The sequence below is a fragment of the Bactrocera tryoni genome, chromosome 4, assembly GCF_016617805.1.
Source record: "Bactrocera tryoni isolate S06 chromosome 4, CSIRO_BtryS06_freeze2, whole genome shotgun sequence".
Lineage (NCBI taxonomy): Eukaryota > Metazoa > Arthropoda > Insecta > Diptera > Tephritidae > Bactrocera > Bactrocera tryoni.
The window spans coordinates 65,002,287-65,018,915 of NC_052502.1; the positions used below are offsets into that span (position 1 = coordinate 65,002,287).

The 16,629-nt window shown below is 35.4% G+C and overlaps 1 protein-coding gene across 3 annotated transcripts in view; it reads left to right on the top strand.

The window, feature by feature from the left end:
* The window catches only part of LOC120773544 (rho GTPase-activating protein 26), a 204,115-nt gene that overhangs the window by 151,915 nt on the left and 35,571 nt on the right, over positions 1 to 16,629 (top strand). For all 3 annotated transcript variants that reach the window (XM_040102505.1, XM_040102504.1, XM_040102506.1), the window contains 2 exons: positions 597 to 754; positions 934 to 1,107. In XM_040102505.1, the coding sequence (XP_039958439.1) occupies positions 597 to 754; positions 934 to 1,107 (332 nt within the window). The remainder of the gene's footprint in view (positions 1 to 596; positions 755 to 933; positions 1,108 to 16,629) is intronic.

Genomic DNA, 16,629 nt, shown 5'->3' on the forward strand with positions numbered 1-16,629 from the left:
ATATACAAAGGTCGATAAAATGAAGGTTCTCCAGTTGGCTTTTTAGGCTTTGTGAGTAGAACCAAATGCTGTATCTTCCAGAGGTCGGGGAACACTTCTTCTGTTATACATGTGTTGTACATTTTTACAAATTAACTGGGTTTTGTAGTCATGACTTATTTTAGGCCTCTGTTGGGTATGTCATCTATTACAGGCGCTTTGTTGTTTTTATTTTTTTTAGCTATGATCAATATTTTATCCTCAGTGACCAACAAAGGTGGCTCCGCATCTTCGTTTCGTGGCTTAGCGTTTGAGATAGGATGGTGTGGCGGATCTTCACATAAATGATGCGCTTTTAGGCTGCTGGGACTTATTTTTTAAATTTGACATGCACGCATTTCCCTTGTTTCTTTTGTTGCAGGTAATAGCTGACTTCAGCAGCTTCTTATGCTTCCCTGAGCTCAGTTTCATTTGCGCTACCTCTGATTTCTTCATAAAAAAACCCTTTTACTTTATAAAAGAGATCTTTATACGAGTATAATATGTATATGAAACCCTCACATTTCTAAAAAAATACACTTGTAATTTATTCCTCTTCTTTTCTCTTACGCTTGCAGTACTTTCCACCCGCATGAAACAATTGGCCAACTTAATGGACGATTTCAATTTCGAATGCATCGGCACAGCGCAAACAGATGACGAGAATGTCATTTGCGAAAGTCTGAAACATTTCGCCGCCATAATTGGAACCATCGAAGATGAGCGAGAAAAAATGGTGAGTAAATAGCAATTAAGTGAAATCTATACGAGCGCGGACAGACCATAAATTTTAGGTTATATTAGCCGGAAAACTAAACACTTAGTTGCTGAAACTTTTTTAATAATATGCGCCAATTTAATCTGTCTGTATGTATGTGTGTATTCAACTAATGGCATTTCTGCACAATTTCACAGCTGACGCTGGCGGATCAACACATCATTATGCCGCTGGAGGAGTTTCGGAAGAAACATATTGGCGGCGTGAAGGAGAACAAGAAAAAGTTCGACAAGAAGACGGAGAAATTTTGCCAGACACAAGAGCGTTTCCTGAATATGTCAACAAAAAAGCCCGAGAACACGATACAAGAGGTGAGTCTTTCGTACTGCCATTTATTTATTTATTTATTTTTTACTCATGTATGTGTGTGTGAGTGTACGTGTGCGAGTTCGCAATGGCGGAAATAAGTTTAAGCGATTTTAGTAGTAAAGTTGGGGTTGTGTGTGTATGAATTGCAGAATTTATTAAAAAGTGCTGTTAAGTTGAGTTTGTGGAATTTATTTTTTGCTTTTTGTGTGTTCAACCGGATATGCTGTAGAAGCTGCTACTATTTCGAAAAGTAAATAGTTTTTTATGAGCACTGCGAAAAATCTGGTGCTGATCAGTAAGATATTGAGATTAGGCAATAAAAAAAAATATTGGCGCAAACAAGTCTTTGAAACCCCGTCTTCATACAAAGTTTTATTGTTTTCAGTTCAAATTTTGGCTGTCTATTGCCTTTTTTTTATACATGAAGTAGATGAAGTAGTGGGGAAAATCGAACACAATTCCTTCCGAGCACGAAATTCTGAGAGGAGCACGGTGCTCTGCAACATTTTTTTTTTGCAAATTTTTTTCTGCAAGAATTCACTATATTCATGCCGGAATCCGGTTTTTTCTCTACGATCCTGATTTTTTTAATATCTGAATTAAAAAATGTGGAACTGAAGCTTTCTGAAACTGAAAATGTTTGTTGGTAGAAGTTGAATTTGGATTTTACAAATTTAAAAAAAAAAAAAAAAAACGTTATTTCTTAAATTGTCGAGATTTTTGTTCTTCACAAAATTTTTACTTTCTAGAACATCGAGCTTTTTATTCTAACTAAAAATGAGCCGAAAGATAGCACACAATTATCAGGCAGTCTTAGCGCAGGATTTCAAGATACGGCTTCTCTTCCAACAGTTCATCAATTAAACACAATTTCATGTGCTTCAATGACTAAAATAGTTTGTGTATTGATATAAAATTGTTCCAAAAGCAAGACACAACTTTCTGAGGTGAATCCTTTGCGACCTAGAGCACTTAAAAATTAGCTTCTCAATCCTCGCTCTCTATATTGCATATTTATATCGCTCCTAAAAAAATAAGTCTCTTTAAGGATGCCAGAAAGCTATGTTAGAACGCCTTTCAACCGAATCTTTAAGTAGCTGAATTTCCAAATCATAGAATTGAACCAAAAACTGTCTTTTTATACTCTCGCAACAATGTTGCTAACGAGAGTATTATAGTTTTGTTCACATAACGGTTGTTTGTAAGTCCTAAAAACTAAAAGAGTCAGATATAGGGTTATATATACCAAAGTGATCAGGGCGACGAGTAGAGTTGAAATCCGGATGTCTGTCTGTCCGTCCGTCTGTCCGTCCGTCTGTCCGTCCGTCCGTGCAAGCTGTAACTTGAGTAAAAATTGAGATATCATGATGAAACTTGGTACACGTATTCCTTGGCTCCATAGGAAGGTTAGGTTCGAAGATTGGCAAAATCGGCCCACTGCCACGCCCACAAAATGGCGGAAACCGAAAACCTATAAAGTGTCATAACTAAGCCATAAATAAAGATATTAAAGTGAAATTTGGCACAAAGGATTGCATTATGAAGGGGCATATTTGGACGCAATTGTTTTGGAAAAGTGGGCGTGGCCCCGCCCCCTACTAAGTTTTTTGTACATATCTCGGAAACTACTATAGCTATGTCAACCAAAGTCTACAGAGTCGTTTCCTTCAGGCATTTCCATAAACAGTTCAAAAATGGAAGAAATCGGATAATAACCACGCCCACCTCCCATACAAAGAATATGTTCAAAAACACTAAAAGTGCGATAACCGACTAACAAAAAACGTCAGAAACACTAAATTTTACGGAAGAAGTGGCAGAAGGAAGCTGCACCCAGGCTTTTTTTAAAAATTGAAAATGGGCGTGGCGCCGCCCACTTATGGACCAAGAACCATATCTCAGGAGCTACTAGACCGATTTCAATGAAATTCGGTATATAATAGTCTCTTAACACCCTGATGACATGTACGAAATATGGGTGAAATCGGTTCGCAACCACGCCTTCTTCCAATATAAAGCTATTTTGAATTCCATCTGATGCCTTCTCTGTATAATACGAGTATATACATTAGGAACCAATGAGGATAGCGGAATAAAACTTTACAAAAATACGGTATTTGAAAAATATGTAAATGACGTATTATGAAATCTCGATTATCACTTTACCATGCGAGAGTATAAAATGTTCGGTGACACCCGAACTTAGCCCTTCCTTACTTGTTGTACTATACTATCGCTCTGAAATTTGCCTACGTCCTTTTCTCTTCAAGCTGCTGCCCATTTATCCGAACCGCCGATATCGGACCACTATAGCATAAAGCTGTCATACAAATTGTACGTTCGGAATTAAGTGCTTGTATGGAAAGCTTTCACATTTGTGGATGTATCTTCACGAAAATTGGCACAGGTTATTTTCTAGGGCAACAATGTAATCTCCGAAGAAATTGTTCAGATCGGCTTACTATATTATATAGCTGCCATACAAACTGAACGATCGGAAAAAATTTCTTATATGGAAAACTTTTGCATTTAACAAGATATATTCACAAAATTTGGTATAGATTATTTTCTAAGGCTACAATGTAATCTCCGAAGAAATTGTTCAGATCGGATTACTATAACATATAGCTTCCATATAAACTGACCACATAGTTACTAAAAGAAATGCAGAAGGGTGTACTAGCTTCGGTGCAGCCGAAGTTTATGTTTTTTCTTGTTTATTTGTAATTATTTGTTAAAAACTTTGTTGTTTTTATATAGAATATAATTTGTTATTTTTTTTTTTTTGATTTTATTAACTTCTGTTTTTCAATAATAATATTGCTTCGCATCCTAAAATCTTCTCAGTGCGTCGTCAAATTGCGGCATTGCAATTTCTATGAAAGAGTTGAAACGGAAAATGCAATAAATACGAAATTCATTTGTCCGCCGGCTGCTTCCGCACCAATACCAAAGCACACGACTGCAAAGAAACTTTCAGATTTTCCACAGCAACAGATTTTCCATGGCTAGTCACTTGAACTTTTTCCATTTTCCAATTTCAGCAAATATCTTTGTACAATATTTACCCAACACACGCACACGCACACTCATACAAATACATGCATGCATGTATATGCATTCGTGGCAGACAGAAAATAGTAAATAGTAGTTTTTGCTGCCGACAGAGTTCCATGACCTGCACCAACAAAGAATTGCATTACTGCCCTGCTACAGAAGCTTTTGTTCAAATAAGTACATATATATGCATATGCATGAGAGTATGTGTGTGTATATGTATTTATGTATGCTTGCGTATATGTATTTGTGTATGTACATGTATTAAACTATACCGTAATAAATAGTTGCTAACAAATTCAACCCAACCGAAAGTGTATGGAGTGAAATTATATCTACCTGCCTACACATACATATATTTACCGTTATACATACTCCAGTATTACCATTTACCCTAGAAGCCCCCAAAATGTGTATACACTGTGCTTATTTACTGTAAACGCCACACAAGCGCAAATATACATACGTCTGTAGGTGCCGCCCGCCCGTAGAACTCTCCACTATGCATTCAGGACACCTACCAGTCGTTCTTCACCCATATTTAAACACCCACAAATGCTCAATTGCAACACCGAATCGTTTTACTTTCGTAGCCACCCGTCAAAACCATTCATAAGTGTTTACATAGTTCTATGTGTGTGAGTGACTTTATGTAAAAAGCAACCCTGTAGGAAGTTTTATTTCGAACGAAATATTTCCATATACAGTGGCTCACTCATTATTTCGAGAGTAATTTTTTAAGGCGAAAAAGAGCCTTGCAGGAAGCTATAGTTTCTAATCAATAAACCCTGACATAAACAGATATTTGCATCTGAAACTGAACAGAAATGGTCTAAACTAAAACTATTTTGAAGGCGTACGTAACTAACTGTGAATATGTACTCAATATACCTATAGTATGAAGCTTTTTGTGAGCTATATGATTTGTATGAAGCTTTTTTGTGACCGACAATTAGGTTTCAATACATATTGGCAATTTCAGAACATTTTTCGTAAACAATCCGTTGCTTATGCTAGCTGCTTGCCTTTAAAATCTTGAAAGAAGACAACGATATTGGTTTGCGTCTCTTTGTTTTGGAGAAAGCTCCGAATGAATGTCTGCTTTACTTTCTACTGAGGAGCGTTTTGTTACGATAAGTATTTTCAAAGCATCTTGTTAGATCCAAAACCTTTCTGTAGAGCTTTCTAGTTTTTTACTTTATAAGCCATGTGAGAATTTCAATTTATGGTATACAGCGAGTGAAATAACGGCGTCTTTTTCAATACGTTTATGGTTTGATGTGCCTATTTTATTAAGCTTTTAAAAGCCTAGTTTACAAACATATTATACAGGGTCCGGCACTCGAAGTGTATTTAAAAAAGGCCATAAATTCGGTTTGGAAAATTATTTTTATTTATTTTAAAGTACAAAATGTGTGAAAATAATCATAAATTCAGGCCCAATTCACTTTTCCTCGATATGACCACCTTTTGCCTTAACTATGGTCTTGAGACGGTCAAAAAACGAATCGCAAGCTGCCCGAATGTGACTTGCCGGTATTTTGGCCCACTCACGGACAATGGCTTTCTTCAGCATCTCGAGACTGGTGTATTTTTTTCTTCGAACCTTGCTCTCCAAAATGGTCCAGAGAGAATAATCCATTGGATTCGCATCTGGTGAATTCGAGAGCCATTGTGTGGTCGTAATGAAGTTCGGAACGTTGTTTTTCAGCCATTCTTGGTTCACTCGCGCTTTGTGAGACGGTGCTGAGTCTTGTTGAAACGTCAATGATTTGCGACCGAAATTTTTGTTTGCCCACGGCTTCAAAGCAGCCTCCAGAACATTTTCCCGATAATATGTCACATTTACTTTGACCCCAGGCTCGATGAAAATAATTGGAGAGCGCCCATCTGCGGTGACAGCGGCCCAAACCATTATTTGTGGCGGGTGCTGCCTCCTGGTGGCCAACCGATGACCTAGATTCTCGTATGAACGGTCGGTCAAGTAAACCCTATCGTCTCTCAAGTCTTACTTGTTGCTGCTTCGGTGTGAGATCATGGGCCTTTTGGAACTTTTAAGGCTTGACCTTGAGTCACAAGCCTTTAGTTATTTCTAATACTTCTTTCGAATTGTGCGAAAGCTTTAAGAAAAATTAGTTTTAATGAATAAGGTTTGGAAAGCTTTTGAGTTTTACCGAATATCTCTGTTTTCTGAAACCTCTTTGAAAGTGAGATACTTGTGGCAAATTTTTTTTCTCAAACCGACTTTTGTACGGGTCTTCCTCTGCTTTCCAACAGACATAGAAGACTGGATAGGATACCCCACAAGCATAGAATTGTAGAGCTTATAGGTTACTTCTTATTTAAATTCCTTTCGCAATTTTTGATCCACTAGATAGACTCAATGTCCTGGTTCTAGATGACACTTGAAATTTACTTCGTCGAAATTCCAATAAAAAACCTGAGCTGATATTATACGAGATATGCACTATACCTTGGCGATAGGTTGGACGTGAAATCACTTGGTCATAATTCCAATAAAAAAAACCCGAGCTAGTTGACTCGTTACTTGAAGTGTCGAACTCCGAAACAACTCCGTAAACTAGAACACGAAATCCAAAACTGGTATCATTAGATTCAGACTACCGAGAGCTCTTTTCTAACTAAATTATCCTCCATCACTAATAAAACTAGCTTGCATTTCCCTGACTTGGCTCTGCTTTTCCAACAATCTCTCGGTGTAACTGTACTTGACAGCTGCAATTGCATTTGCTACGGAAATGTGTGTGTGACAACACTATCTAATACCGTTATATTGCAAACATTAGACTAGTCTCCAGCAGTTAAAGCCCAGCCACTTTCCACCCAAACTGCTCACAGGTATTACATAACAACTGGGCAAGACTTTGATTTTTCTTTTGCTTTGCAACCATCTGTTCGTGTTGCATAATTTTAGGAGTCACTTGCATTATATACCCATCGCCCAACCGACTGTCTGCGTGCCTGAATATCTGTCTGGTAGTGACAGTGCAACTACATAGTATAGCTGAAAGGTGGTCCGTTGTTGAGGTTTTTATTGTGTACTTGACACTGAAGTACAATGGCACAAGTTTCGTGTTTAAGGTGATTTATAAAGAGTTTGTTTCTGGGGAATCGACGAACTGCGGACCTCATAGATATCTAAGATAAATTCTAGAAAAGCCAGACAGAAGGAGATGTTCCAGTGTCTCTCATACCTACTTCCCTACACATTCTGCCAATCCGGCAGACGAATGCCCATCCGGCTCGCATGTGATACCAGTAGGTTGTAACTTGTTCGTAGACCAACAACCGTCTGATGTGAGTGAAAAGCATACGTGGTTTCCTCTTGGCGATCCTGCATATTCTTAAGGCATTCCATCTGACCTGACAGGTTAGTCAACACTTTCAGAAATTTAATTGTGTATCGTTTTCAGTGTCTTATATTTTTCCTGTTCTGATTCGGTAGTCCGATGGATGGCACTTTTGGCAATCTCATCAGCTATTTCATTTCCCTGAATTCCTTTGTGGTCTGGAACCCAGCATACTATATGTGGGTAGCCAATAGATCTACAGCTGCATGCTTCTAAGACTATTTCTGATTCAATGAGATGTGAGATTATTGCCGCTTTATGTCATCTTCTTGGTCGCAAAGAATAACTTATTTACGGATTTCATACAACTGTCCCACTGTATCCCATCTATGTACGTTTATTGGTTTTACTTAGCTTTGCTCTCTCTTTAACCTCTATAAGCTTCCCGTTTATTACATTCTTTATATCAACACTTCGCTGCCTAAGTTAGTACTTTAGTCTAATCCTGTTGATATTTGTCTGCAAACAAATAAAGGCTGGACTCGGCACAGCTGAAGAATAAAGTGCGAAAATGCACGAAAGAGAAAAGTAAGCGATTTTCCGGGTGGCTTTCCAGTATGCAGTCCGAATTTAAGGTATGAGTAGGTAGACTCTGACATTAAAATTTCACTTTGCTCATTCAAATTTATCGAACTTGAAAATTGATTGTGAGGTGGCTGAAGAAGTAATAGTATTGGCGCACGTATTTCAGGCGAAGCTTAAAAGCGCGCTAAGTGTTTAAAAACGAAAAAATGCGAATATAATGTTTTTTTATATTTTTTCAAAATTTAAAAGCTTTTGAGTTATGTTCCCTTTCAGTTCAATGTTCCTAATAATAGTTTGTCAAAAAAGTCTTGCGGTATTTTCGCTAGTTGGCGCTGAAAGCGCGTAGTTCTAGTTTTATTCGTCGCATCGGGTCATGCTATATATTTTTGGAAAGCTCATTTCACGCGCTAACACGTGTTTGATTGATTGTCGTTTATTTTAAGTCGTTCGTGAGATTTAGCGTCGCAAACATGGAGGTAAATAAATAGAAAATACGGCATACGATGGTTTCAACGTTTTCGTTCTGGTGTAGAGGTGGTCGAAGATGCGCCACGCTCCGGAAGGCCTGTCGTCGAAAATTGCGATAAAATCGCTTAATTGGTCGTCTCTTTCGTAGTAGCAGCCGTAGCATCGGTCCAGAGCTGGGCAAGAGTCATCAAAAATTCATTACAATTTCAATAAAAAAACAAAATTCAATAAATACCGCAACACTTTTTTGACAACCCATTATAAATACCTCTGCTTTCTTGCATATCCGTTAGCAATGCATTATTGCAACTTTAATTTTCTTTCTCGTCCCCTGCTTCTCCACCTTTAACTCATCGATTTGTTAACCTCCACTTGAGTTATGTTTTAGGCTGCAACTCGCTTCCGTAACATGTTGCTGCTTTTAAGGCGAAGCTGAAACACTTGTACACTTGAGATTTTCGAACATTGCTTGATTGTTGCTTGCCCTTCCTGCCATACGTACACTGATTAAGAAAAAAACACGTGCAGAAAATAAAGGCAGAAATAATTACTGAAGAAGTTGTTGCCTTAATCAATCGCACGAGCAAATTTTAATGATTTTTGTGGTATCAAGGGCCTATATTGTATGTTCAATTGAATGCTGCAGCGTTTTAATTGATTTATGATATTGGAAGACCATAAATTCTAAATTTGCTTGACCAAAAAGTTGTCTCAATGGTCAATTAAGGGGTCAGTAGGGTAATTTGGTCTGTTTTTTGACATTTTTTCATAGAAATTTTTATTCTACAATAGAACTTTTTTCACATATCATGAGGTATATCGTGGAGTGTATAAAGAATTTTTTTTCGGAATTTTTTGATGATATCCGTCGGAGAAATGACTGGGTGAATGAGATGCGTTTTTTCACTGGCGGACATGATTTCTCATGTTTGGTTCATCTGAAACACAAAAACCCAATTTATGCTTAAAAAGTACGTGAATGGTTATCGTCCCTATTAGAAACATGAAAAAATGTTGTTAAATAAAAAAGTAATATTTTCTACATAAATTTTGTCATAACATTGTCAATACGATACCAGGCATTTTGTGAACATTTAAAAAAAAAATTAAGCAAATCGGTTGAGTAGTTCGACCGGTATCGTGTCCGCCAGTTTAAAAAAGTGTGTTTTGAGAAAAACGCGTTTAAAGTTTGAGGTTTGCACTCCAAGTGCTCCGAACATCGAGCGTTATTATTATTTTTGGGCCTGTTTCGAAACCATCCAATGGTAAGGTGGGTTTCTACAATAATTCTAGGAGTATAAAGGAACAGAAAATGCAAAAAATTATTTTTTTTTTTTTGGAAAAAAGATTACCCTACTGACCCCTTAACTAAATTTAAAATATATGTAATATAATGGTAACCAAATTTTCTTTACAAAATAAATAACTGATTGACAATTAAAGTATTTAAAACCTATCTGTCAGTCAATTAGTAGATACGCTTTCTGTAAACTATGAAATTAAAATGTGCATTAATATTTTTAAGGTAAAATGGTTAATTAAATACTAATTACTACCTAATTGTCAGAAAATTAGCTAAAAATTTAAAACAAGTTTTTATACAAAATTTTACTTAATTATATGTCCATTAACACTTAATTGTCACTCAATTAGTGTACAATTTATCTTATACTCTTGTTTAAAATGTTTAATAATATTTTTTATGTAAAAATAATTAATTAAATACCAATTAGTATTAAATGTCAGTAAATTACTTGGAATTTTATCAAATATTTCTTTGCAAAATAATTAATTCCCATTAGTATTATATTAGTCTTTAAGTTAGTATGTATGTTTTTATGCTTCCGAAAATAATACTCTAATTGCCAATTAGTACTTAATTGTCATATAATTAACTAATTGTCAATTAGTACTAAATTATCACACAAATAACTAATCATCAACTAATATCTAATTTTCATACAAAATAATTAATGAATATTCAAGTGAGACTTAATTGCCATAAAATTAACTAATTGCCAAATATTAACCAATTACTAAAAGCATTTAATTGCCAAAAAATTAATACAATTTATATTACTTTCATAAAATATCTTTAATGGGCATGCAATTAATGCTTAATTTACAATAAATTACTGTAAATTATCTTTTTACTTTCGAAAATTTGCGTTGAGAAAAAGAAAGCCAACTGGAAAAAGTGATACTATGCAAATATTAGTCAAAAAAAGAAATATTTTTGAGAAATTTTTTTGTTCATGGTTTTAACACATCATATTACAATGTGGTGCTATTTTATTGACCGCAACTGTATTTAGTAGTACAAGTGTAGTGGCGTAACCTATTAGCAGCACATGCCTTTGTTTTGTTGAGTAGCCGAAACCAATCTCCAACGCAAGTGCAACGCCACCGCCACCGGTCGCACCATCACTACCACCACCTGGTGCTCCCAGCGCCCATACATCGTAATGGCGTCAGCCTTGCGCTTCGTCGTGCGGCCATCAACAAATTAAATGCTGCGTTGCGGCTATTAGTTGGTATGCGTGTTTTTGTATTTTGTTGCACGCTTGTGCTGCAACACGCCCCAAAATTAAATCGATTGCATTACACGTTGCTGCACTCGGCTGCCGCGTTTGATTGATTTTCGTAAATTTGTTGAACAAAATTTCTGCTGTTTTTGTGTTTCCTTCTTGTTGTTAATGTTAGATTATGTACTAAATACTGTTGTTGTTCTTAGAATTGGCGTTCAATTGTTGAGTGGTATTTATTATTGTTGTTCTCATGTAGCAATAATACTCAAACTGTGATGGATTCGCCAAAAAGTGAAAAAAATTTATATGTAACACTGAGAGAAAAGCTTTAAGCTAACTGATCGTAAAAATTGTCCAGTTCACCAAGACCAGACCACGGCAGAGATTCTCTAATGTTTTATCATGTTAATATCCGTTGAATGTTGTTGTTATAGAGCCAAAAAATCCTTGCCAAAGATCCAAATGTGACGCACTTTGTCTCAAGCTTTATAAAGTGAGTAATAACGCAATTTCCTTAAACTATCCAGAAGACAAATTCCAAATATATTTGGTATATCTAGCATTTTTAGCGATTATTCATGAGTAATATATAGAAACAGAGTTACTAGCAATATACCTCGAATATTTACTTTCGATGTCGTTGTGAAAGAACTCAAAAATGCTTACGAAAGATCGAACACGAACTCGCACTTCGTCTCATGTTTTATTAGGCGAGAATATGAGGCATTTTCTTTCAATTAGCTAAGCAAGTTCCAAATATGTATGTATATAGAGTATAATACACTAAATACTTAGCTTTTTTAGAGATTTTTCTAGATTGATACAATACATTGAAACTTACGTTAAATATTTTTAGGTTATTCAGGAATTACGAGTCTCAAAAAGTTAAAGGACAATTTCAACTTAATCCAACAAAGTCATAATATGTTATTATATTTTTAACTTACAGCATACAAGGTGTTTTCCAAAGTAAACAGGACTAAAAAAAAAACAGAACAAATGCCGGTGCAAGCCTTTTGAATGGCCTCTACGTCAGCGTAACGCTTTCCTTTCATTTTCTTTCATGGGCAAATGCATTTTTCTGAAAAAGGGAAAGTCGCACGGTGCCATATCAGGAGAATACGGGGAGTAGTTAATGGTTAAAATTTGATTTTTGGTCAAATAATCGTGCTTCGAATGTTGGATTCTGAGCAATTTTTGGTCGTCAGCCAATTTGTGTGGAACAAACCGTGCACACACCTTTCGTAAACCCAAATGTTCGCTCAAAATGCGATAAATCGATGTTTTGGAGATGTTCAATTCCATTTCCATGAATTTCAATGATGATTTCGGCTGATTTTTGATGAATTCACTTACAGTTTCGATGGACTTTCCGATGATCACGGATTTTGATTGGCCCACATGTTGATCGTCATTTATGTCCTCACGACCCCTTTGAAAACGTTGAAACCACTCGTGCACACTGCTACGGGATAAGCAAACATCGCAATAAACTTGTTTCATCAATTGAAACGTTTCCGTAAAAGTTTTACCAATTTTAAAACAAAATTTAATGTTGGCTCTTTGTGCGAAATGGAAACTGTCATCGGGTCCATAAACTGATAACACAAATTTTATTGGCGGCTTGAGATGCATTTTTGCCTTTATCGTAGTAGTACTGGAAAATATGCCGTATTTTCTCTTTATTTTGCTCCATGTTTGCGACGCTATAACTCACGAACGACTTAAAAGAAACGACAATCAATCAAACACGTGTTAGCGTGTGAAATGAGCTTTCCAAAAAGGTATAGCATGACCCGATGCGACGAATAAAACTAGAGCTACGCGCTTTCAGCGCCAACTAGCGAAAATACCGCCTGACTTTTTTGACAACCTAATATTAAGTGGGTTAAATTTTAAGAAAAAGGAAAATTCGTAGCAATGCACTCCAGCTTTAATCTACTCGGATTCGAAGAAGTTGAGTGCTCCGCATTTTTAATTAATAGGTTTACTTAGTGCTACCCCGGGTTGCAACATATCGCCATCGGATATTCCAAAGCATAAGTTTTGTGAATCGAACTTTACCTCCGACCGCACCATGCAACTTTGAATTGTTAGTAACTATTTTCGATCAGGGAGTTTAAGTTTTTAAGGAAAGACAAATCCTGATCATGAATATCCATTTAGTCCTACTCCATTCACTTCCCTTAGATAAGGTTAATTAGTTAAAAACTAATTATAGGTATTTGAAAGCTTGTGGTTAAGGCTTGTTCAGAGTTTGAATGTGTTAAAAATTGTTATGAGCTTGTAGTTTCAGCAGCAGCACATTCCTAAATGGAGTTTCTTTAATACAGGACTTTAAGTATTTGCAAGAACTTAAGGTCAAAGATAGAAACTTCTAGTTCAATATGAACATTTTGTCGACTACCAAATCCTTTTTTTCCTAGTCTAAATACTAAAGAGTCCATTTCGTTCTTTTCTACTAGATATGTAATAGTTATTCCTATAGGAATGTTGTTGAAGTTGGACGGATAGATGCTATAGAGTCGCTTTTCTACTAGATATGTAATAAATAGTTCTTCCTAGTGGAATGTTGTTGGAGTTGGACTGATAGATGTTATATGAAGTTTTTGAGTCTTAGCTGTCTGTTTCGTTCACTTGACCTTGAGATCCAGTCAACCACGCCCAGCACGCCAATGATAATGCGGTTCCTGACCACATCAGCTGAGCTCTGTTCACTTTTCGCATCTCCCTTTCCTCCCTGCTTTGTATGAATACTACCGCTACAAGGGTCGATGCTGGTGCCTTCCTGCACCACAACTTTCTCAAGTTCAAGGGCACAGGCATCCGTCAGCTGCTTTCGAGACTGGGCTGTTTACAGGCTGATTTTCGGTATGGAAGATCCAGCCATTTTTGGTACCCTCAACCATGGTAGATCATACTATTTAAATGATGTGCTATTGAACGAACACCCAAGTCAGACCTTAGCTAGATACCGCCCAACTGCAACAGGGGCGAACAGTCCGCCGTAGTGATACTGTGGCATCTATCACCAGTCGGCACCAACGGAAGGGTTCAGCGGGAGCTTTTCCCGATCCGTTGGGTACATAGCCAATAATCAGATTCTTGCTTAGCAGTAAGTTGGTGTCTAGAACTCGCTAGAAAGCTCTGATTTTCTAAACAACTTGCACCAGTTTTTGTCAGATCTTACAGCCTACAGATTGATTTCTCACAGTGGATCGATGAAGCTACTTACAAATCGTCGGATGTGCACTACAGCCTGCTGGAACATTACAAAAACAACAACCAAAATCACATGCTTCGTTGTATGCAACAAGCGATCAGTTGTGGGCAGTGGCTACATATTGTTGTTAATGTCATAAGTTGTTGTTAATATTAACAACTGATGATGGTGCTGTTGTTGTTGTTGCATGTATGTACGTTAGTTCAATTGATTTTTGATTACATTTAAATTACAATGGACTGTTTGGAGTGGCGAGCGGCATGCCTGAGTGAGGAACACACCAGCGCCAGCAGTTGGGTGTAAGTACATGCATATATACATATGCACGTATGTATGTATGTGTGTACTTGTGCGCATTGCCACGCTCGTTCGATTGAACGTTCGATTTACAAATAGTTGTTGGTCATTGCTGCTGGTGGGTTGTGGGTTGCGGCATTCCTGCCACGATTTTGATACGAAAGAACATGCAAAGAGTGAACGATAAATGTGGAGTATGCGTGTATGTATGCATTTTTGCGTCATATTCGTGGAATTCGTTACAATTACAATTATCTATTGCTTGCAACCAATTGTTGATGTTGTTGTTGTGCAGCATTGGTATTTGTTGTTTTGCAATATTTTCCAATATAAATTGTTTCGCCGCTGTATTTATTTGTTTACAAGCTGCAATTTGCAGCAGTAGCAACATTACTCTTTCCGTTGCTCCACTTGTCGGCTGTTGCAGCGTCATTAAAGAGGTTAATACGCCACACAAATCGCTCGCAGCCGCCTAATATTTTTGCGCTAAGCCGCAGGCATACAGACGGACAAATTTTACATATTTACCTATGTGTCTACATATGTACATATGTGCATTCATGCGGCTTGCAACCGTTGCTGCAGTTGGGCGTTGGTTGCGTCGCTTTTGTTCGAATTTGCCACTTGAAAGCTTAGTGTCTTTGGAATTTCGCGAAAAATTAGAATGAGCAAGAGCTGCAGTCGAGAGATGGTTTGTGTAAGCAGTAGGAGTAGCGTTGTATGTAGTAATACATTGCGGCTTGAAGGCAGCGAACTAGTCGCTCAGTGCTTGTATGGAAAACTTTTGCAGTTAAAGAGAAATCTTCAAGAAATTTGGTATGGGTGTATTGTACAAAGCAGTAATGCGATCCCCGAATAAATTGTTCGAATCGGATCACTATAGCATATAGCTGCCATACAAACTGATCGGTCGGCTTTAAGTGCTTGAATGGAAAACTTTTTCATTTAAAGCGATATCTTAAAGAAATTTGGCATGAGTTATTGTACAAGGCAGTGATGCAGTCCCCGAAGAAATTGTTCGAATCGGATCACTATAGCATATAGCTGCCATACGAACTGATCTATCAAAATCAAGTTTGATTGAAGGACAGTTTAGCTTCGATGCAACCAAAGTTAATGTTCTAGTCTTTGTTGTAATTTTTTATATTTTTTTAATATTTTTTTAAATCTTTTTATTTATTTTTATATACATCTTTTTTATTTTTTTCTTTATTTATTTTTAATATTTTATTTATATTTTTTTAATGTCTTTTACATATATATTTTTTTAATATTTTTATTTTTTTTTTAATTTTTTTTTTTTTTTTTTTGAGTTAATTACTTTTTTAATTTTTTTAATTTTTATTTATTTATTTTTTTTTTATTTTTTATATATTTTTGTATTTATATTTTTTTTTTAACTTTTTTTTCTATATTTATTTTTAATATTTTTTATTTTTTTTATTTTGAGTTAATTACTTTTTTAATTTTTTTTTAAATTTTATTTGTTTATATTATTTTATATATTTTTATTTATATTTTTTTATATACTTTTATTTATATTTTTTTTTTTTTTATAATTTTTTTCTTGATTTATTTTTAATATTTTTTTTATTTATTTTGAGTAACTCTATATTATTCAACAATTTGTAAAACTAATAAAATTTAAATTTTTTCAATTTTTTTTATTTTTATTTGTTTATATATTTTTTATATATTTTTATTTATATTTTTTTTAATGCTTTTATATATGTATGTTTTTTTTTTTTTTCTTTTTTATTTTTAATATTTTTTATTTTTTTTATTTTGAGTTAATTACTTTTTTTTGTTTTTAATTTTTATTTATTTATATTTTTTTTTAATATTTTTTTTATATTTTTAATTTTTTGTCATAATTTTTTTCTTGATTTATTTTTAATATTTTTTTTTATTTATTTTGAGTTAATAACTTTTCTATATTATGCAACAATTTGTAAAACTAATAAAATTTAAATATTTTTCAATCTTCAATTCTCCCTGGATTCCATCCATGATACATTCTTACTACAAAAACAACCTTGTCAACCCACTTTTCAC